Below are 23,491 nucleotides of genomic sequence, written 5' to 3'. Positions count from 1 at the left end.
AGTTTTGTACTTGTCCAATGGGGGAAGACAAATTCCATTCACAGTGTTGCTGAGGAAATTCGGTGGAAAGGTCCACATCCCGTGGTCAGCGCAGAACCAGGCCTAGAGCAAGCACTCGATCCGTATTGGCATAATTTTCTGTTCTCACTAAGAAGCCATGCCAACGTTCCACAATCCTAATAATTGGGAACATTATCGACATCTAGAAACATGCCTATTTTTATTTCATGAGTCTGGTAAGATTTCATTCCACAAATTCTTCTGTGGTTCAGACTCTGCTTGGAAGAGGTTCTTCTTTGACCAGCTTACTGAGAGCTCTTATTCCTTCAGTTTTCCTCAGAAATTAGACTCGTCAAGGAGCAGTCCAAGCCAAAACATACCAATGACCATTGGGCTTGGAGAGTTTGGTTCATTTGCTCTCTAGCAAGGCTGCGTGACTTTCCTCCAAGACCACAGACTCTGCACCATTGCAGGCATCACTTACAGCCTTGTTGATGGTGGGTTGCTAGGGAGACAGGTGAGAAACCATGGGTGGAGAGAGGAAGATCTCTTACCTCTATTGGACAAACAGCTGTAAACTCAGGCTTAGCCAAATCTACATCTGCAACCTGGACCTATCATTTCTGCCCCAGACCTGCTTATCCTTTTGCCAACTTGACTCCCGCTGGGAGTCCTCTTGGGACCACAAACCCAGAATGTCTAAACCAAATCTTCAGGCTGACAGAAGGTAACCACACTGTCTGAGTTTTATAGTTGCCCTGTAAAGGAAGGGGTTAATTTTTAGATAGCGACTTCCTGCCCGTAAAGGGAAAAAAAGAGCTCGTCATTGAAGATAAGTTTTGTTTATCAGATAAACAGATCTTGACACTACAGGACAGTTATAGGTACAATAAGCAGAATAGCCAGCTGGTTCATGAACTCCTTAAATTTGATGCAAACATGTTGTTCATTCTCTTATACTGCCAAAGTGTTAATTGATAAAATACTATGAAGAACAAGTACGCAAATCCTTTGGCCCAGGAATTCCACTTCTAAAACCTTATTCCACAGCTATATTTATAAATGTGTGAATTAGCAAATGTGCAATTTACTGAACGTTATTTGTGCTGGCAAAAAGTTGGAGACAACATGGGAATGTGAACTGGTGCAGCCACTCTGGAAAAGAGTATGGAAATTCCTCAAAAAACTTAAAAAGTTTTGCCATTTGTGATAACAAGGATAGACCTTGAGGGCATTATACTAAGTGAAATAAGTCTGAGAAGGACAAATACTGTATAATCTCACTTATATGTAGAATCTAAAACAGAACCAAAAAACTGAGCTTGTATATGGGGAGAACAGACTGGTGGTTGCCAGAAGTCCTAGGTGGGGATGGGCAAGATGGGTGAAGGGGGTCAACACGTGCCGACTTCCAGTTATAAAATAGATAAGTCCCAGGGATGTAATGTATAACGTGGTGAGTATAGTTAATGATACTATGTTACAGGGATGCCTGGGTGGCTCAGTCAGTTAAGCCACTGCCTTTGGCTCAGGTCATGATCTCAGGGTCCTGAGATCGAGACCCATGTCAGGCTCCTTGCTCAGCGGGGAGCCTGCTTCTCTCTCTGCCTCTGCCTGCCACTCTGCCTACTTGTGTGTGATCTCTCTCTCTCTGACAAATAAATAAATACAATCTTAAAAAAATACTATGATACATATTTGAAAGTTGCTGAGAGAATAGATCTTAAAAGTTCTTATCACAAAATAATTTGTAACTGTATGGTGACAGGTGTTAAGTAGGCTTATTCTGGTGATCACTTTGCAATATTTACAAATATCATTATGTTTTATACCTGAAACTAATATAATTTTATGTCAGTTATACCTCGATAAAAAAATTGGAAAAAACAAAAATATGTAAAGGAGATTAGTTAAGAAAAGGTGCATCTATATAGTAGAATATGTATACAGCCATTATAAAAAAGGAGCTTTTCTATTAGGTGAAAAGAGCAAAATGCTCATCAGTGAATGGATAAATGGATTGTGGTAAATTCATACAATGTAATACTCCTTCATTAAAAAAAGGAACAACTATTATGTTCCCATTTGTGTACGGTATTGGGGAAAGAATATATATATATGTATTTGCATCTAGACTGCATACATACAGTAATATCCACAAGACACTATTATGTAGATTGTCTATGGGGAAGGAACTTGCATAACTGGAAGACAAAAGTGAGAGGGAGACATTTTATAATGTTCTTTTTTATATTTAAAAGTACAAAAAATATTACGTACTCAAAATAAAAATAGAATAGTTTACAACTATATCTAGATATTACATATAATTTTTCTTTTTTTCCTTTTTGGTTTATAACTAGTTTTTAAAAATTCATTTAATCAGCCTATGTGTATAAACACAAAGGAGAGGTTTAATATTATTCCATCTGCAAAAATTAGCAAATATTTAGAAAGCTAGTATGTTTTTTTTTTACTCTGAGTTTAATTCTACTGTGGTGTGTGACTACCTGTTCTATGTGATTTCTGAACTTTGAAATTTGTTGAGACTTGATTTTTGGTCCAGTATATGGTTACTTCTGAAAATGGCAGAGGAAGAATGTGTACTCTGTCATTAAGTGTAGATTTTCTGTATAAGTGAAATAGATCAAGTTTGTTTATCATCTTCAAATCTTACATATCTCTGATTTTTTGCTTTACATGTTCTATCACTTACCAAAAGAAGTATGCAAAATTCTTTCACTAAAATTATATATTTGATGTTTCTCCTCTTCTGTAGTTCTTGCTTTATATGTTTTGAGCCTTTATTACTTGGCACATACACATTTAAGATTGCTACATCTTTCTGCTGAACTGACTTTTGATCATTCAAAATGTCCTCTTTACCTTTTGTCACACTTGTTGCTTTAAAGTCCTTTTTGCCGGGCGCCTGGGTGGCTCAGTGGGTTGAGCCGCTGCCTTCGGCTCAGGTCGTGATCTCAGGGTCCTGGGATCGAGTCCCGCATCGGGCTCTCTGCTCGGCGGGGAGCCTGCTTCCCTCTCTCTCTCTCTCTCTGCCTGCCTCTCTGCCTACTTGTGATCTCTCTCTGTCAAATAAATAATAAATAAAATCTTAAAAAAAAAGTCATTTTTGCCATATTATTGTAGCTACACCAGATTTCTTTTGGCTATTTTTTGCCTGCCTTTTTTCCACCACTTTGTAAGGAGTTTATCTAGGCATTTACCCAAGACAAATAAAAGATGTCCCTAAAAAGACTTGCCCATGAATGTTAATAACAGCTTTATTTGTAATAGCTAAAAACTGGAGAAAACTCAAATGTCCATTAACAGGTGAACGGATAAACAAATGGTCATATATGCACGCAGTGGAAATAGTCTATAATGAAAGGAAATGAACTATGGAGAGATGCTACAACATAGACAGATCTCAAAATAGTTAGGCTTGCGAAAGAAGCCAGAAAAAAGGAGATCTATTGTAGGATTCTATTTATGTAAAATTCTAAAGAATACAAACTTATCCATAATGATAGAAGACAAATGAGTGGTTACCAGGGGAGCAATGGGTTGGGGGAAGGAGGGAGATCAAGAAGTGGCAGGAGAAAGTTTTGTGATTGCAGTGACGGTTTCATGGGCGTAGTTTGTGTCAAACTTATAAATTATCCACTCTAAATATATGCAGTATATTGCATGTTGGTTATGCTTCCATAAATCTGTTAAAAAAAGAAAAGTATATATGTCTCTTGTAAGTAGCATAAAGTTTTTTATGTAATCTGATGATCTTTGTCTTGTAATTGGTGAATTTACTATAACTACAGTTAATATAATCACTGACATGTTTGAGTTTGTTTTTTTCTCTGCACTCTTTCCTTCCAAAGACTGAGATAACTTATATCTCAAACATGATGCTAAACCATTCTACCGATTTCCCTGGGTCATTCTGAGGAATGAGATCATTATATGTAAAAGTCTCAGTGAGTTATACATCATTATAGTTTTCAGTTTCTTTCTTGGTTTTCAGAAATGAGCAAGATGAATCCTAGATAAAATTCTAAAGCAGATGCCCCTTTTCAACAGAAAGGTTTATATTTTGGCAGATTGCCTAGCCCTTTTTTTTCACCTTTTGAACCCCTTCATTCATCTCTCCCGTGCCTTTTGGCAACACTAATCTGTTGTCTGTATCTATGAGCTTGTTTCTGGTTTTGTTGTAGATTTCATATGTAAGAGATATCATGTAGTATTTCTTTCCCTGTCAGATTTATTTCACTTATCATAATGTCCTCGAGGTCTGTACATGTCTTTGTAAGAGGGAAGATGTCACTCTTTCTTTTTCTTTTTTTTAAATATTTTTTAAATTTATTTGGCGGGGGCAGGCAGAGGGAGAGAAAGAGAGAAAATCCCAAGCAGACTCTGTGCTGAGCACAGAGCCCCATGCGGGGCTCAGTCCACGACCCTGAGACCACAACCTGGGCCAAAATCAAGAGTCAGATGCCCATCTGACTGAGCTACCCAGGGCCCCAAGATTTTATTCTTTTTTATGGCTGAATAATACTCCATTGTGTATGTATATACAATTTATTTATCCATTCATCCATTGATGGACACTTAGGTTATCTCCATGTCTTGGCTTTTATAAAGAATCCTGCAGAGAACACGAGGGTGTCTGTATCTTTTCATGTTAGTGTTTTTGTATTCTTTGGATGAATACCCAGAAGCGGAATTGCTGGATCATATAGTAATTCTATTTTTACTTTTTTTGAGGAAGCTCCATACTGTTTTCCAAGTGGCTACACTAATCTACATTCCAACCTAATAGTTCCTGGGGGTTCCCTCTTCCCACATCCTCACCAACCCTTATTATTTCTTGCCTTTTGATGCTAGCCATTCAGACAGGTGTGAGGTGGTAGCTTCTTGTGCTTCTGATTTGTGTTTCCCTGATGATTAATGATTCTGAACATTTTTTTCATGTGCCTCCTTTGGAAAGGACATCTTCTTTGGAAAAATGTCTATCTTCTGTATATCTTCTTTGGAGAAATGTCATTTCAGGTCTTCTGCCCATTTTTAAATCAGATTGGCTTTTTGCTACTGAGTTGTATGAATTTTTTAATATATTTTTGATATTGGCCTCTTACCAGATACATGATTTGCAAATATTTTCTTCCACTCAGTGGATTGCCTTTTCATTTTCTTGATGGTTTCCTTTGCTGTGCAGAAAGTTCTTACTTTAATGTAGTCCTCTTTATTTGGTTTTGCTTTTGTTCCTTTGCTTTTGGTGTTAGATTTAAAAAATCATTGCCAAGACCTATTTCAAGGAGCTTACTGCCTATATTTTCTTCTGAAAGTTTTATGGTTTCAGGTCTTATGTTCATGTTTTTATTTGAGCTTAAATGTATATTTCTACTGTGTTTTCCCCTATTTTTCAACTTGTCTTTTGTTCCCAGAGAGATTAGAATACATACTTATTAGAATTCTATAATTCTATAAATTCGCAAATAATATAGGAACTTTAGAAGATATGAACTCCATGTACCCTTCCCACCTTTTGTGTTATCACTGACATGGATTTTGGTACTATGTATATCTTGGGTCTTAGTTTTTAAATTTCTTAAGATTTTTAATTTTTTTAAAATATTTTATTTATTTATTTGACAGACAGAGATTACAAGTAGACAGAGAAGCAGGCAGAGAGAGGAAGGGAAGCAGGCTCCTCGCTGAGCAGAGAGCCCAATGCGGGGCTCAATCCCAGGACCCCGGGATCATGACCTGAGCCGAAGGCAGAGGCTTTAACCCACTGAGCCACCCAGGCACCCCAAGATTTTTAATTTTTTAAAGTGATCTCTAGGGACGTCTGGTTGGCTCAGTCAGTTAAGCCTCTGCCTTCGGCTCTGGTTATGATCCCAGGGTCCTGGGACGGAACCCCCCATAGGGCTCCCTGCTCAGTGGGGAGTCTCCTTCTCCCTCTCCTGTTCCTCCTGCTTGTGCACATGCTTGCTCTCTCTCTCTCTCTATCCCTCTCTCTCTGTCAAATACATAAATAAAATCTTAAAAAAATAAAATGATCTCTGCACCCAACACGGGGTTTGAACTTACAACCCTGAGATCAAGAGTTGCAACTGAGCCAGCCATACAAATAGTGTATATTTTGAATCTACATTATGGTCATTACTTTGTACTGTCATTGCTGCTTGGATTTACTCACACATTTATCTTTTTGATGCACTTGATTGCTGTCAACACTTTTGTGCCTCCATCTGAAACACTTTTCTGCTTTCCTTCTGTCTAAAGAGCTCTTTACTCTTTCTTTTAGTCCAGCTATCCTGGTAATAAATTCTCTCAGTTTTTGTTCATCTGGTGAAGTCGTTATTTATCCTTCTTAATGAAGGATATTTTCACCAGGTAGAAAATTCTACAGATGGCATTGCATTCGTTTTGGGGTTTCACTTTTTCCCTTGAGAAGCCAGTGATCAGTCCTACTATTAGGACTATTAGTCCTACGCTTTGAAGGCGATGTGTCTTTTCCCCAGATTTTTTCAAGAACATTTAAAATTTCGCCTTGATTTTTGTCAGTTTTACTGTGAGGTGACTAGGTTTGATTTTCCCTGTATTGATTCTGACGGGAGTTTGTGGTGCGGTATGAATCTGGGTCTTTGGTGCCTCTGTCAACAATATTTCTTTAAATCTCACTTCTGCTCCTGTTTCGTCTCTCCTCCTCTTTTGGGACTTTAATTTACATATGTTAGATCTGTTTCTTTATGTGTCAGGACACTTTTTTGGAGGCATCTTTTTTTTTTCCCCCGCTTTAAACAAGTACAAATATGGGGCACCTGGGTGGCTCAGTCAGTTAAGCGTCTGCCTTCGGCTCAGGTCATGATCTCAGGGTCCTGGGATCGAGACCCTGCTCAGTGGGGTGGTGGGAGGAGATTGGCTTCTCCTCTGCCCCTCCCCCTACTCCTTCTCTCTCTCTCAAATAAATAAATCTTTAAAAAAATTAGTACTTATAGGTGTACTTTTATGTATTTATTTATTTTTAAAAGATTTTATTTATTTGAGAGAGAGAATGAGAGAGAGAGAAAGCACATGAGGGGGTGGAGGGGCAGGCAGAGGGAGAAGCAGACTCCCTGCTGAGCAGGGAGCCTGATGCTGGACTCATCCGGGACTCCAGGATCATGACCTGAGCTGAAGGCAGTAGCTTAACCAACTAAGCCACCCAGGCGCGCTATAGGTGTACTTTTATTTTTATTTTATTTTTTTTTAGATTTTATTTATTTATTTGACAGACGGAGGTCACAGGTAGGCAGAGAGGCAGACAGAGAGAGAGGGTGAAGCAGGCTCCCCACTGAGCAGAGAGCCTGATGTGGGGCTCGATCCCAGGACCCTGAGATCATGACCTGAGCCGAAGGCAGAGGCTTAACCCACTGAGCCACCCAGGCGCCCCTATAGGTGTACTTTTAGGTGGTTATTCTGCCTCACCAGTAGGACATGACTATGTCAGGAGAGTAACTTATGTCATGTTTTTCTGATAATATATACAGGCTGGGAGACAGTAATGCCTTAGGGAGACCCTGAAGACGTTGGCTCACCCTTCTCTAGGCTCCCTGCGGGAACACTCAAACACTTCAGTCATGGAATAAACATTCTTCCTATTCAGAGGAATTTTCCAAGTGAAAGGAATTTGGGACTCCCCGTGAGGAAGAAACATATAAGTCCCACAGCTTGTTAATAAGTGCAAACTTCTCTTTGTAGTCATGTTTCCACCTGTTGAATCATCTTTATAGAAGTTGTACACTGAGGGCATGTCTGTTTATGAGAAGAGACGGAAAGTATGAGCCAATCTGAAACCTGAAATATCTATTACGAAGCCCCAGGCTAACGAACTTCTGAGGAATTTGTTCCAGACTCCAGTGCTCAAAACGTGTGTGTATATGTAAGGATGGAGTTATGTATGTATATGACAATATATATAATAGACATAGAATATATATAATTTGCATCAGCTATTCATTTTGTAGCCTTTTCAATTTAAAGGTGCACTTTAGGGCCACCTGAGTTGGCAGAGCATGCAACTCTTGATCTTGGGGTCGTGAGTTCCAGTCCCATGTTGGGTATAGAGATTACTTAAAAAAAAATTTTTTTTTTAGATATAAAGGTGGGCTTTACTAAGAGTATCTGAGGATGCCTTTCAGAAAAAGCCTTAGATCATTTTTTAAAAAGATTTTATTTATTTGTTTGACAGAGAGAGACAGCGAGAGAGGGAATACAAGCAGGGGGAATGGGGGAGGGAGAAGCAGGCTTCCCGCTGAGCAGGAAGCACCCTGGGATCATGACCTGAGCTGAAGGCAGATACCCAATGACTGAGCCACCCAAGCAGCCCCTTAGATCATTTAAAAAAAAAAAAGATTTTATTTATTTATCTTGGGGATGTGGCAAGGAGCAGAAGGAGAAGGACAAGCAGACCCCAAGCCAAGTGGAGTGTGGATCCCAATTCAGGGCTGGATCCCACGATCCTCAGATTATGACCTGAGCTGAAATCGAGAGTCAGACACCAAACCAACTAACTGATCTACCCAGGCACCCCACCTTCCATCATTTCGATGTGGTCAGCTCCAGGAACTGCTCACTTGTAAGCCCCGCTCTGTGTTTTCAGACTTGACCCATGCCGTGCTCTGTGATCCAAGCTGGCTTATTTACATCATTCAGAGCTACTTTTTCTACATACATTTAAACATCTTTATTGTGGTTGTTACGCTATACTGCCCTAACCTTATAATTCAGGAAGTTTGGGAAATAACATTCTTTCTTTGCTTACTTGGTGCAAACCGTTGCTGGTCCTGAACAATGGTTATTTTGCAGGGTTTAATGATACCATGTGCCTGTGGTCACATACATGTGTGTGCCACCCACAAGTGTCTATAATTAGCATTTATTACTAGCTCCCTACTTTACCCTTGTATTTGTTGAGTGTTTTGTTAGTTACAAAGTCAGTTGTTAGTTACTAAGAGCAAATTACAATTTTGCTTTTCTCCATTTCATCCCTTTCACTATTGTTTAAAACATATCGCATTTGGGAAAACCCTAAGCGCCTTTGAATACTTACTTGGTTTTTTTCTTGAATCAGTTTTAAAATTCTTCCAACCATTGTGGCTGCTGGCCATCCAGCATGTAGTGAAAGAATTTTCTTTTAGGGATGAAAGCCAGCGAGAAGCCATCCGGGACGATGTAGTTTCCTAGCACAGCTGCTGGTGCAGATCATGGTGCTAAGTGTTCCACTTGGAGATTCTGGATCCTCTTTGCCAGTTCCAGCTGGAAAGGTGCCCAGGAGATCCGATAGCCCAGCCCCTTCATTCCACATGTAATGAAACTAAGACTCAGCCTGGTTGAGGAATCCACTTGAACTCCAACAGCTGGCAAATGGCTACATTTATTGTAAACAAATAGGACAGACTGATAGTTAAAATACTTGAAGTAGGAGTATGGAAACCTAATACTTAGATGTCATGAAATGGTAAAAGCAAACAAACAAACAAACTGCTTTTTTCCACCAGGTCTGGTCATACTTTTTTCCCCCCCCAAGTATGCCTCGAAAGTCCTCTTTTTGTTAGGGGGTCAGAAGGAGAGGGAGAAAGTGAGTCTTGGGGCTCTTGAACTCCCATGGACTCAATCTCACAACCCTGAAATCATGATCTGAACCGAAATCAACCTACTAAGCCACTGGGCACCTGGGCTCGACAGTCCTCTTTTTCCAGAAGCTTCCTAAGCGTTCCTAGGCTGAATTAATAACTCCCTGCTCTTTGCTCACAGGGCACGGTCATATTTTTTTATCGTGATACTCATCATGTTGTATTATAATTATTTATTCAGTTATCCGTCTGTCCTCCTCCCTCCCACCCACTGGGCTGAGCCTCCAGGAGCAGCTACAGGATCATCTTGGACTTTAATCCCTAGCACTTGGCAAAGAGCCTGGTACTTTTGTGCTCTCAATGTTTTATGAATGAATGAATGAACTAATACTCTCATAGTCTCGCACTATTAGGGAATCTTTACTGACATAAAATCACCTGAAGTTGCTGGCTAACCATGCAGTTTTCCAGGCCATGCCATAAGAGATGCTGTTTCTGGACGGGGATAGGGTCTAGGAATCTGCATTTTATTAAGCAGCTGATAATTTGAAGCCTATGGTCCATAGAATGCACTTGGCAAGCTCTGCTCCATCATTAGTTCCACTGGCCCTTAGTCCCAACTGTGTGTATCACAATTATCCATCCATCTGAATAAACACAGAGCTTTGCTACACATCCCCCTCTACCATTTTGACTCCTGAGTATGGGTACCAACATTTTTTTTTATAAGATTATTTATTTATTTATTTGACAGAGAGAGATCACAAGTAGGCAGAGAGACAGGCAGAGAGAGAGGAGGAAGCAGGCTCCCTGCTGAGCAGAGAGCCCGATGTGGGGCTCGATCCCAGGACCCTGGGATCATGACCTGAGCCGAAAGCAGAGGCTTTAACCCACTGAGCCACCCAGGTGCCCCGGGTACCAACATTTAAAACAAGTTCCAAATCTCCCTTCCAGTTTAATTTGTATAAATCAAGAAAATAATATTTTAAAGCATTTTGAATTATTAGAAGAAGAGTGTTTTAGCTCATCAAGGAAATATCATCATGATACATATAAATCTGGCATCAGGAAAATTATCTGAGACTTGTTGAATTTGGGCTGAAACTCAAGTACAGAAGAAATAAAACCCACATACCAGGACTACCTGCGTGGACACAAGTCTGGATGACTTCTTGCCTGGGCTGAATTCTCTTAGCTGTGTGGGCAGGCTTTCCCCTTCACTAGGGTCAATGTAGAGATGAGGAGGGTTGATTCTGATGCTGGGAGGCTAGGTGCTCTTCTGAGAATGAAGTTCCATATCTTGGAAATTAACAAAATTTTAAAAAAATTTTGAAATTTACAAAATTTTAAAAATTCCCAAGACTGCACCTGTGCCTGCCTGCCACTTTGTATGTACACACCTTTTTTCAAAATGCCGAACTTAAGCAGCTCTACATCACAGAGAGCTAAATGAGGTGGTTATTAAGCTACCTTTAGATAATTACCGAACGGATTTTTAATCCTTTTGTTGTATTTACACATACACCATTAGTCATTTCTATTCGGTTCCTCATTCTGGTTTTCACTTGTAACTTACTTGGTATGCGCCTTTCCGTGGGTGAACCTAATTCGCAGTTTTTTAAAAGATTTTATTTATTTATTGGACAGACAGAGATCACAAGTAGGCAGAGAGGCAGGCAGAGAGAGGAGGAAGCAGGTTCCCTGCTGAACAGAGAGCCCCATGCGGGGCTCGATCCCAGGACCCTGGGATCATGACCTGGGCCGAAGGCAGAGGCTTTAACCCACTGAGCCACCCAGGTGCCCCCTAATTCGCATTTTTATTTGAGGTGGTAAAAATCGACATTTCACCTATTTGCTGTTATTTACTTCGTGCTCTCCCTTGTGTTAGGTGTTTCGGTTACTTTCAGTTATTTACCGCCATGTGGAATTCTGATATTCATTTCTGCTCAAATTATATGTTTGTTTGAATCCCACGGTGTATACCCTCCAAAGTGAAGTGATTACATTGAAAGGTAACGACAGTTTTAGGGTTCTCGTTGTGTATCACAGTGTTACTTTCCAGAGGCACTGAACCTATATACAACCCTGGGGGCTTCCACCGAGGTGTGGGGCATGCCGATTTTCCCACGGTTTGACCAGCACGTGATTTTTGTCATTCTGGCTTATTTTTGTTGGTTTAGTATGTGCACAGGACCTCTCCAGAGAGATTTAGTTTAGAGATTTAGTAGTTTTAAACATTAGTTTAAACAATTAGTTTAAACAAAACATTAGTTTTGATGTTCTTTAAACGATGGACGTTCTTTTCCGTGTGGGGCAATTCACTATTTTCATTTTAAGGACCAACAATTCCTCTCCATGTTTGACAGTTTTGAAGGGACGGGTTTAATTGCCTTCTGTAGAATTGATCCTGTAGGGATGAGAAATGGGGTCAGGCTCGAGTGTCAGGGAAGAGGATCGGTTGTACGGCTCCGAGTTGGGAACCCGATGTGGAGAAGCGCAATGGAAACGCCCGCGGGTCCTCTTTAAGGAGAATTGAAGAGTGGGAACATTCTGATTTCGTGCTGAATTAAATCCTGGGGTTTTGGCATAGGGTGATAGATTTTGCTTCAAAATGGAAGCAAGAATGTGTCCCTGCTTCCTTTCTTTGACTCTCTGTTACACCACACCTTTCCTGATCCTTTTTAGAAGTTCCCATTTCAGGGGCGCCTGGGTGGCTCAGTGGGTTAAGCCACTGCCTTCAGCTCAGGTCGTGATCCTGGGGTCCTGGGATTGAGTCCCGCATCGGGCTCTCTGCTCAGCGGGGAGCCTGCTTCCCTCTCTTTCTCTCTGCCTGCCTCTCTGCCTACTGGTGCTCTCTGTCAAATAAATAAAAAAATCTTAAAAAAAAAAAAAAAAAAAAGAAAGAAATTCCCTTTTCAAGTAGACCCTGGTCTGGTAGTCTGGTCTACGGCGGGAAGAGCTTCTGAAGGACCAGGAGACAAAATCATGTTATTTGAGAGGTCCTATGGGGAGGCCCTGGGGGCAGTCTCAGGAGCAGTAAGTTCTATCTGTCGAAGGCCCCCAGGTCACAGCAAAGGGCCTTTGCTTGGTTGTCTCGTCCTTCTGTGTGTACGGTCATCTCCCCAAGTAAGCACATAATTGAACACCATGGTGGTTTGGGTTCCTTTGTAGTGCCAAATGCAAGATACAGGGTTGTTCATGCAAGATGGGCCTTTTGATATGGCCAGGGGTCTAATCTGTTGGTTTTTAAAAATTGGTGATGGTTCAGCTTGTAATGAAAATCAGCCTATTGAGTACTTGGAATCAAATTCTGAAGGTTTTCCTCCATTCTTGGCTCTTTCATTCAATTTGGTAATTTTTGCCTTCCCTCTTGTGTCTTTAGGACACTTATACACATCCATATCTATATCTGTATTTTTATCAGCTTTATTGGGAAATAATTCACACACCACTTAGTTTACCCATTTTTCATGCACAATTTGCTAATTCTTAACATATTCACAAAATTATGTTTCTGTCACCACAATCAATTTCATTTATTTATTTTTAAAAAAAATTAAAAGTCTATTTATTTATTTGAGAGTGAGTGAGAGAGAGCACAAAGTTGGTGCGGGGGGAGAAGGAGAGGGACAAGCAGACTCACTGCTGAGCAGGGAGCTTGGTGCAGTGCTCCATCTAAGGACCCTGAGATCATGACCCGGGCTGAAGGCAGACCCTTAACTGACTGAGCTACCCAGGCAGCCCACCACAATCAATTTTAAAACATTTTCATCACTCCAAACCTCGTTCCCATTAGCAGTCACTCCCCATTTGTCTCCAAAGCCCCAGCCCTATGCAACCACTCATCTCTTTCTATCTCTGTAGACTTTCTTGTTCTGGAAATTTCATATAAGGAATCATAAAATGCGTGGTCTTTGGGTTTAGCTTCTTTCACTTGACGTGATGTTTTCAAGGTACATCCATGTTGTCCTATATGGTAATGCTTCTTTCCTTTTTGTTGCTGAATAATATTCCTTTGCATGATAGACAGCATGTTGTTTATCCAAGCAACAGGTGATAGACGTTTGGGTTGTTTCCACTTTTCTATTATGAATAATGCTGCTGTGAGCATTCATGGCTAAATTTTTGTAGGAAATTATGCTCTCATTTCTCTTGGGTGTACTCCTAGGAGTGCAGTTGCTGGGATCTATATGGGAACACTATGTTTAACTTTTTGAGGACCTACCAGACGACTTTCTAAAGCACTCGCATGATTTTATATTCCCACCAATAACTCGCGATGCTCTGATTTCTCTGTACTCTCACCAACACCTGCCATCGCCTGTCTTTTTTTTTCTGAAATAGCCATCCTAGTGATTGTGAAATGGCAGCCCCTGTGGTTTTGGTTTGCGTTTCCCCAGCAGATCATAGAATACTTCTTATCCTCGTGTGTTCTTACACTTAAAAAAATTAAATAAGGACAAGATCTCAGGAAATTCAGGAATACAATGAGAATGAACTGCTTTCACTTCCTGTGGGAGGGGGTCTCACTTCATTGCTTCATTCTGTGGGGTCCCCTCTGCCATGAAGCTGCTCCGGCCATTTTCTTCTATCCTCGTCCCCACTCATCATCTGGAATCCTGGGAAGGAGAGATCATTGTCCTCTGTTGGGTTACGTGCCCACCCCTCTGTTTTGTAGTTATGCCTAGACAAAGTATAAGATGAGAGTGTGGATCCTGGAAGGACATTGAGGTGCTCTCGGATTGGGGGAATGAATGCCCCACATGGAACCAGAACAGGGTTTCTGCCTTTCTGGAAGTAACACGTTGCCACGTTGGAGGGCCAAGCAGACCAAGTCAGAAACCTTATCGTGCAGGGTAATTACCAATTATGCCTTAGCACACAGTGTAATGGAGAAAACATAATAAGCTTTATTTATAATATTCAAATATTATATTTTAAAGTCATCATTTAAAAAATTTATATAGCCCTTGGCTCCTAAACAGCATGTTTTAAACACACGATCTCACCCGATCCTCAGGAAACGTCTGTTCGTCTCTCCTTCTGTTATGTAGTTGTCTCACTGGGGTTTAAATACACTTCAGAGAACTAGCCCAGGAATCCACCCACCAACAAATGAGATCGGATGAGAAAGGTGATGTGAGAAAATGTATTCTGAGCTCCGAACAAACGACTAACACATGAGTGCCTCAAAGACAAGCTGTTTGCAAGCTGGGGTTTCCCTGGTCCACAGCTCGGGCCAGTAGGTGTGAGCAGACAATGGGGAACAACTTTCATGTACCTGGTTTCCAGCTACCAAGGATGTTGGCTGGGGACAACAGTGTTGGGCTATGAATGACTCAAAGGATCACTCTGCTAGGAGCAGTTTGGAAAGAGTGCAGTCCTTGGACTCCTACGTAGCACTCAGGGTACCTGGAGGAAGGTGGGATTGTTCATATCATAGGTCTCTAGAATGTTCTGTCATAGCAGGCAGCCGACCAGAAGGGTTCAACTGCTTAAAATGAGAATGGCCGGATCAGAATGGCAGCATGGGGTTTAAAGGACTCTAGTCTGACACCAGATGTCCTCATGCAGAGACAAGGGCCTGAATGGCTCGGGAAGAAAGATCCAAGCACTCTGGATCTTTCCTCTGGGCTCAAACTCTTCCCCTCCTTCATGCTCCCATCCTTTCAGTATTGGGCAGCAGCCATGATCGGCTGTGGGTGTCCTGGCCTTTGTGAACTTTTCGAGGCTGTATATGGTCAGACAAGAGCTACGCTGTCCACTCATAGGCCGCTGAGGACATGTTAGTTCCGCCAATTGCCCGGCCAACGCCTGGGTTTTATAACACGATACCAAAGATCGTATCTGTAATTGTGATATCTGTGAAAATAGCTTCTTCATTTGGATGTTTGTATTTTACCCAAGGTATTCTTCCGCGGAAATAAGGAAGCAGTTCACTCTCCCTCCGAACCTTGGCCACTACCATCGACAGAGCATCAGTACCTCTGGCTTCCCCTCTCTTCAACTAGTAAGTATGAATATGGGTTTGCTTAGAGAATGGTCACGTGCAGAAAGGCGCAGCGTGTCTTTTGCTTCCTGCTTCTCCTTTGCTCTTCTGCTGCTGCCTTACACCTCCAACTACCAGTTCCTACCTCCATGCCTGCTTCTTGACATCACACGGTTTCCCTCTCTCCTTCCATCTGCGGGAGTGGAGAGTGCGGTGTGGACCTCCAGGGGCCGTGCTTCTGAAGTCTCGGGTTTTAGTGGGCAAACAGGCTGCTTGATTTCCCCCAAATTATGATTCATATTTTGGGGAAGGGCGGAGTGGCCTGGAACCCAACTATCATTTGTAAACAGGCTTGTATTAGGAAAATAAATCCCGAAATCTGGAAAGCCAAGTTAGGAACCTTAATTTTTAAAAATGGTTTTCTTGGACGTATAATTTACACAACAATAAATTCACTCATTTTAGGTGTACGGTTTAATGAATTGGGCCAGTTTCTAGTCATTTAACCCTTACTCAATCAAGATATAGAACAGTCTCTTTACCCCAAGATACCCCTCATGCCCCTTTCCAGTGGGTCTCTTCTTCCAGCCCCCAGCCCAAGGCAATCACTGATCCACCCCTGTCACGATTTTGCCTTATCTGGAACTTCATATAATTGGAATCACAAAACAGACCTTAATTTTTTTTTAAGATTTTTATTTATTTATTTGTCAGAGAGAGAGAGAGAGAGATAGAAGAAGCATGAGGAGCAGCAGGCAGAGGGAGAAGCAGACTCCCTGCTGAGCAAGGAACCGGATGTGGGACTCAATCCCAGGACCCGGGGATCATGACCTGAGCTGCAGGCAGATGCTTAACCAACTGAGCCACCCAGGCGTGTCCAGACTTTCATTTTTGAAACACACTCCCCCTTTTAATTTGAAGGTTGCTTATATTTTTACATTAACACCTACTGTCGAGTGTGTATTATGTGTTACATTATTTGAGGGCTGAATGCCAGACATATGTCAGGTGGGCTGAACCTCACTTAAATGAGATGATTTGTAAAACCAGAAGTTGAGTATTCACTTCCTTTGTGTGAGGCTACAGCCCTCGCTGTGCTCACTTCCTCACACGCAGCACGGCGGCACCTTCTGGCTTCTAGTGGTTATCTTGAGGAGGTTAGGTTTTTTTTTTTTCATTTCTCACTTATTACTTCAAAACCACTTCTGCTCTTCGAAGTTTTGTAACCTTCCACTTGTTTCCGGTAGCTGCCATCTTGCCTCCTGTAACAATTACAAGACACGGCGTGTAACTCTGTGTCTTTTAAAGGTATGTTTGCTGCAGTGATGTGTGGTGATTTCAGTAGGATAATTTGTGTGTTGTATCATGGATGAAATGAGAGTAGCAAAAAGTGGATAGCACCTTTTACTGCAAGAGGTAATGACATTTCTCCAAAAAAATCTATTTATGACTTCGGTGGCTTGCTAACTGTCCTTTTTGTTTGTACTTTTCCTGTTTCAAAATTGCAGATTATAATAAAAGCACATTCAAGGCATGATGTCTGTGCTTTCAGATGGATTAGATAACCTTTAGACTAAAATATTAGCTATGGGGGTTTTTTATTTAATTTGATGCTAATCTATATTTCATTGAAAACCCTCCCCCATTTTTTTTTTAAATTTCTGCCTCACATTGTATTCCAAACTGTGCAGAATTCAGTTAAAAAGTGACCAGATACATGTTTATAGTTCAAACAAGGTAAGGAGGGAGGGTTTGGTACCTCGCTTGTTGGTTAATTAAGACTGTGGCTCTCTGCAGTGGCTGTCTTGAGAAACAGTGTGGACATCATCATAAAGAGGCTTTAAGGAAGTTGAGCTCACAAGCGTTAACCCCTTCTCTGCACACCAGCTTTGACGTTAATGCTGCTGTCTTAAGATTTTTATTTAAAGACAAAGAAAAAAAAAACTTGCTGAATGTCTACAGGTGTTCTTTTGGTAATTTTGCCTCTTTACCTGTAGGTTTTGACGAAAGTGAGTTTTGGTGAATTTCTTTGTTAGCTAGGTCGTCAATTACCATGCGGCTTAACTACCCATTTTCTAACAGAGGCTATCAAAGAAGTCGCAAAAAGTAGCAGCAACGTTTAACTACACAAGACTCATGCTGTTCCTGCCTGTCCTAATTTATTCCTGGTTCTATTTGCAAATAAATAGCCTTTAAAATAGCCATATATTTAAAATATATGGCTCTTTCAGGTGCCTCCTTAGCGCAGTAGGCAGCGTGTCAGTCTCATAAAATATATGGCTCTTAGCATTCCAGGTTAGCTCCTAGATATCTCTGCCCAGATCACAACTCCAATTTCAGCACTGGGTGCTGCCCCGGACCCTTCTTGTTAATCGCACGAGGAAGAGGAGAGGCATGAGGGAGCTAAGGGGACTTATTTTAATTCCCCTTTTTAAAAAAAAAATGCACAACCTGTTGAGGAAATCACCTTAACATTTACCTGCTGTCACTCTGTCATATCACCATGAAGTGGCCTTTCTTTTCCCTGAGTCATCTTCCCGAATGAAGGCTCCTCCAACAGAATTCATCAACCTAATGGTGATTTCCCTTTACCTTAAAAAAAAAAAAATCCAGTTCGTAGAAAGCTAATGGGACATTTCAGCAAGCTTCATTCCTGGCAAGGCAGAGAAGGAGCTTATCATCTAAAGACTCTGAGACTGAACTAGCTTTAAAAAACAATTTTCTTAAATGCAAAGCTATTGGCTGTTCATTGTACGACAATTGGAAAATAAGACCAAGTGCATTTTGACCTTTATTTATTTATTTATTTATTTATTTATTTTTAAAGATTTTATTTATCTGTTTGACAAAGAGAGATCACAAGTAGGCAGAGAGGCAGGCAGAGAGGGGGGAAATAGGCTCCCGCCAAGCAGAGAGCCCGATGCAGGCTTCGATCCCAGGACCCTGAGATCATGACCTAAGCCGAAGGCAGAGGCTTTACCCACTGAGCCACCTAGGTGCCCCACTTACCTTTATATAACTATCCATTTCAACAACCAATGGCTGTTTAATTTTTAGAAGTATTTAATGGTGCCAAGTTATTTAAAACCCGATCAGGGGGAGAGCGGGTGGCGCCTGGGTGGCTCAGTCACTGAAGCATCTGACTCTTGGTTTCTGCTCAGGTTATGGTCTCAGGGTCATGAGATTGAGCCCCACTTGGACTCTGAGCTCAGTGGAGAGTCTGCTTGAAGATTACCTGCCTCTGCCCCTCCCCGGACTCACCCATAGGCACTCTCTCTCTTTCTCAAACAAATAAGATCTTTAAAAAAAAAAAAAAATCAATGATTAATTTGTTGTTTTGCAAGCGGTCCGAACTTGGCCACAAGCCCAGGTGGACCCCGTTTTGCGTGAATATTCCTGCCTTCTATGAATTTGTGTATGTGACTAGAATTTTTGTGTTGCAAAAAGTTTCATTGCATCATGAAGTCGTATCATAAAATTTACTTTTCTTAGTAAATGAAACAAGATGGAATTGGGAGGGAGACAAACTATAAGTGACTCTTAATCTAACAAAACAAACTGAGGGTTGATGGGGGGAGGGGGTTGGGAAAGGGGGGTGGGATTATGGACACTGGGGAGGGTATGTGCTATGGTGAGTGCTGTGAAGTGTGTAGACCTGGCGATTCGCAGACCTGTACCCCTGGGGATAAAAATATATGTTTATAAAAAATAAAATTTAAAAAAAATTTACTTTTCTTTTAGACATAAATCATTAAAAATAACCATGAGGTTTTTTTTCTACAAAAACTCACGAGATGGATCTGGATGAGAAGCATTACTGCCACTGATGAGGTATCTAACCGGGAACAAGTTAACCTCTGTGAAGGCTTCAGCTTTTTTTATTTATGATGTTGGATGAGTGCTCCCTGCCCACCCCAGTCCTGCTCCCTTAGGGCTGATAGAACGGTGTCAGACGTTGTGTAAATATTGTATTGAAGACAGTGTGAGAGATTAACTGGTGGCCAGAGGTGGTTTCAGCTCTGAAAAGCCTTGTGAGGAAAGTTGATCCCGAGGACCTATACTGTCTTTTAGCGTGCTGGGTGTCCCAAAGGAGGTAAAAGCTTGCTGGCCGAGGCGGGGAAGACTTAAAGGAAGGTTCTCAGCCAGAGCTGCCCGTTAGAATCTTCTGGGACCTTTAGAAACACCTGCGGCCAGGCCCACCAGAGAACAATGAAATCATAATTTCTAAGGGCTGGAGCGTAAGTATGGAAAGGGTAAAGTTCCCTGGGATTTTGGCATGTGATCTGGACGGAGGATTCTTTAAAGAACCGACATTGGTGGAAGTGTTCCAAATAGGAGAAAACATAAAGATCGTTTCTTTTGTGGTCCTGGTTACTCTGGATTTCAGAAAATGTGGTAGGTAAAGACCACTTGCTAGCCCTGTGGATATATCCTTATATAAATAGAGATGCTCCTGTTGTAAATGGATCAATCCCATGAGAAAAAGGGTGTGTGTGTGTGTGTGTGGTTTTGTTGGATTTTTTTTTTTTAACTCTAATTATAAATGTCAGCTGTGATGTACGGGATATTTTTATAGTAGATAAAATATTTTTGAGTCTTGGATTCTGGAATATGAGGAAGATTGACCATTTCAAGCTGGCTTTTTAGGCCTCGTGATATGGTGATAGACCTGCCATGGGTCTCTTTGACACCCCTGTCTGAGTCATTTGTGACCAGTGCTGGGGAACATGGCCTTGTGCACAGACTCATCTGTGTGTAGCATTGCCCTCTGGCTTGGGAATCTTCCATTGCCACAGCCATTTGGACAGGTTGGCCAGACCCCCTCTCATGCTAACCATCCACACCAGCAAATGACTCTATAGCTGACGCCTTCTTTAAAATGAAATAGTAAAGGACTAAAGCCATATTCTGATCATTCAAAGTCAAAAGGAGAGTGAACTACAAGAAAAGGTTGGGATCGCTGTCCAAAGGTAGAAAGGAGGATTTGAGACGCTGTACATGGTTAATAACCTTAACCTACATTTTCATAGAGGGAAAAATACTATTTTTAGAAATGAGAATAGAAAAGATTTGAAGTGAAATGGAATGAATCATCTGGAATGTAATGGGTCTTGCTGAAGAAAAGGATATAAAAAGCCACATCCTAAACACTATGGTTACCTGACTTGTTTGTGTATAACATTTATGTAAAAAAAAAAAAAAAGTCTCATACCTTTGAAGGCGTTCATTTCTCTAGTGTGTTTAAGCTTCTGTGCAATAAAACAACCTTTTGCTTTTACTAGCAAGGATGACCTGAATGTTAGATCACTTGATAAATACGGTTCTTTTAAATTTTTCTGATACTGTTGTCCTTTTGTGGATGATCTGTCAAGGAGTCGGGCTGTCCTCAGGTTTCATTGATTTCCCTTGAGGGACATGATGGAAATGAAGATTTCAATACAGTTTTCACGCAGATTCACAATGGAACATAAAATGACAGAGTGACAGCCTGCGTGCAGAGCGGGAATTTCATTACCGTCTTTGAAAAGCAGGGACATCAAAGTATCTTGGTAAAAATAGATTGATGCCCATGATGGCCTATCAGCCGTCTTCCCCTCGGTGGAAGATTGCCATAGGTAGAAGTAGGGAATCATTGTTGGATCTAAGCCGTAAAGTTCCTTGAAATAATGAAGGAGAACTTTACTGTCTTCAGCTCTGTTTACCTACATATAGTAGAGAACTGAGAGGATTGTCTTAAGCCTGGCTTCCTTCCTTCCTTCCTCCCTTCTTCCCCTCCTCCCTTCCAGAAATATGTATTGGGTTTCGCTCTGTGCCAGGCACTGGTCTAGAAGCTGGGGATGTGCTAGTGGCTACAACAGAGAGTCTAGCGTCATGGAACCTATGTTCTAGAATGGGAGACATAGACAAACAAATGAATGCGGACTCTATCAAGGGGTATTCAGTGCTGGAAGAATGAAAGAGGGAAAGACGATAGAGAGTGATACAGAAGAGGAGTTATTTGGGTGTCTGTTGGAAAGGAGACACTTGGGAAGAATTCTGCATGAACTTGAGAAGTGTCTGAAGGAAAAGTTTTCTAGTCAGAAGGAACAGCAAGGGCAAAGTCCCCAAGACAAGAATATGTCTTCTCTTCCAGTGACAGCAAGGAAGTGGAGTATGAGCTGAGCAGAGCAGACAGGAGAGATGAGATCAAAGGGAAAGCAGGGCTGGGTCCTAGGCCTCAGAGACCACAGAAGAACTTCGGCTCTTACTCTGATTAAGAAGGGAAGTCTCTGGAAACATTGAGCCAGAGGCCAGGCATGATCTGACTTTTTATAAAGATGACTTACAGAGTTCCTCTTATAAGGATCACTGTGGTTGCTATGTGGAGAGTAGACTGGGGGTAGGGAGGGTATTAGGAAGTTGTCACAGTAACTATGGAGTAGGGCTGTAGTGAGTGATGCCAGTAGAGAAGGAGAGAAGGTTGGATGCTGAATATATTTCCAGAGGTAAAGTGGATGGGATTTTCTCATGGACAACGTGTAAGGCATAAGAGAAAGAGAGAAACCAACATAGACCCTGAAGTTTTTGCCCCAGGCAGCCGGCAGAATGGAATCACCAATCCCTGAGATGCCAAGACCTGGGAGATAAGGGAAGAAAAGATGGGCAGGAAAATTAAGAATTAGTTTTGAGTTTGTTGTGTTTGACAGTCCTGTTAGGCCACCAGATGGTGATGTCTGGGTGTAGCTGGAAAAGTCAACCTGGATTTCAGGGCAAACATATAAATTTGTAACATTAAAAAGTGATATTTAAAGCCATGGGATGGATGAGCTCCTCTGGGAGTGAATGGAGATTGAGAAGCAGAGACATTTAGGACTGAATCCTGGAGCACTGCATTGTAGGAGGAGAACCTGGAAACAGCGATATCCCAAAGGTAGTGACCGACCATTTCACCTTGTTCAGGACTGAGGGGTTTCATGGTACACGGACTTTCAGAGACTGCATCACCTTCCATCTGAATAAAGTATTGCAAGAAAGAGGGGGTGATTAACTGTGTCCTGTACTGTAGATAAACCAGGGCTGAGCAATGACCATTGAATTTGTTATTTTATTTTATTTTTAAAGATTTTATTATTTATTTGTCAGAGAGCAAGAGAGCACAAGCAGGGGGAACAACAGACAGAAGGAGAAGCAGGCTCCGCATTGAGCAAGGAGCCCGAGGCAGGACTGGATCCCAGGACCCTGGGGCCATGATCTGACCTGAAGGCAAACGCTTAACTGACAGAGCCACCCAGGCATCCACAGATTTGTTATTTTAATCTGGTATCCGTGTGCTCTTTGCACATACACTGTGCTAGGAGCTACACGGATTCATTTTAAACAGATACCGTTCTGGTGCTGTAGGAATTGTCAGTTTCAGAACAAACGGAATCCCATTCATGTCAGGAGAACTAGCTTTGATGTGCATTAGGGGGCAAGGGAAAGTACTTGGGGTCTCCACCTACTTGTCAAGGGCGAGAGTAGTTTGCGTCGCGTTAGGAATGGACAGCTTCCTCCCTTGTCCATTTCGGTGTAGAAAGAGAGGGGGAACTAGTCAAACGCCAGCTTGTCTGTTGTGCTGGAACCATCCTCAATGATCTCTAACACGGTTGATGTTTACAGTGTGCTCTGTCCTGAAATCTGTGCTGACCTCCAGGGTTTAACTCTATGATCAGTCCCGCATATCGATTACACTTGGCGCATGGCCCCGCAATTCGTGCTTGGTAAGGTTACCATGTCCTTATCATGGCTGCCTTCTTCAAAGAGAGCTTTATCTGCAAGAATGTGGCTGACTTCGCCTTCTCATGGCTGACCAGAGATCTGTGCAAAGATGCTGGAGAGGCGCTACCTGATTCTTCTGTATCCCCCGCCC

General features: G+C 41.7%; 1 protein-coding gene across 3 annotated transcripts in view; it reads left to right on the top strand.

The window, feature by feature from the left end:
* DOCK8 (dedicator of cytokinesis 8) overlaps positions 1–23,491 on the top strand; it is a 205,506-nt gene that overhangs the window by 31,856 nt on the left and 150,159 nt on the right. For 2 of the 3 annotated variants that reach the window (XM_047699090.1, XM_047699089.1), the window contains exon 2: positions 15,522–15,624. In XM_047699090.1, the coding sequence (XP_047555046.1) occupies positions 15,522–15,624 (103 nt within the window). Of the gene's footprint in view, positions 1–15,521; positions 15,625–16,807; positions 16,912–23,491 lie in introns of those variants that run through there. The other variant, XM_047699091.1, reaches the window with a different exon arrangement.

The sequence above is a fragment of the Lutra lutra genome, chromosome 13, assembly GCF_902655055.1.
Source record: "Lutra lutra chromosome 13, mLutLut1.2, whole genome shotgun sequence".
Classification (NCBI taxonomy): Eukaryota; Metazoa; Chordata; class Mammalia; order Carnivora; family Mustelidae; genus Lutra; species Lutra lutra.
The sequence above is the reverse complement of the archived record's forward strand: the minus strand, read 5'-3'. Positions and strand labels throughout refer to the sequence as shown.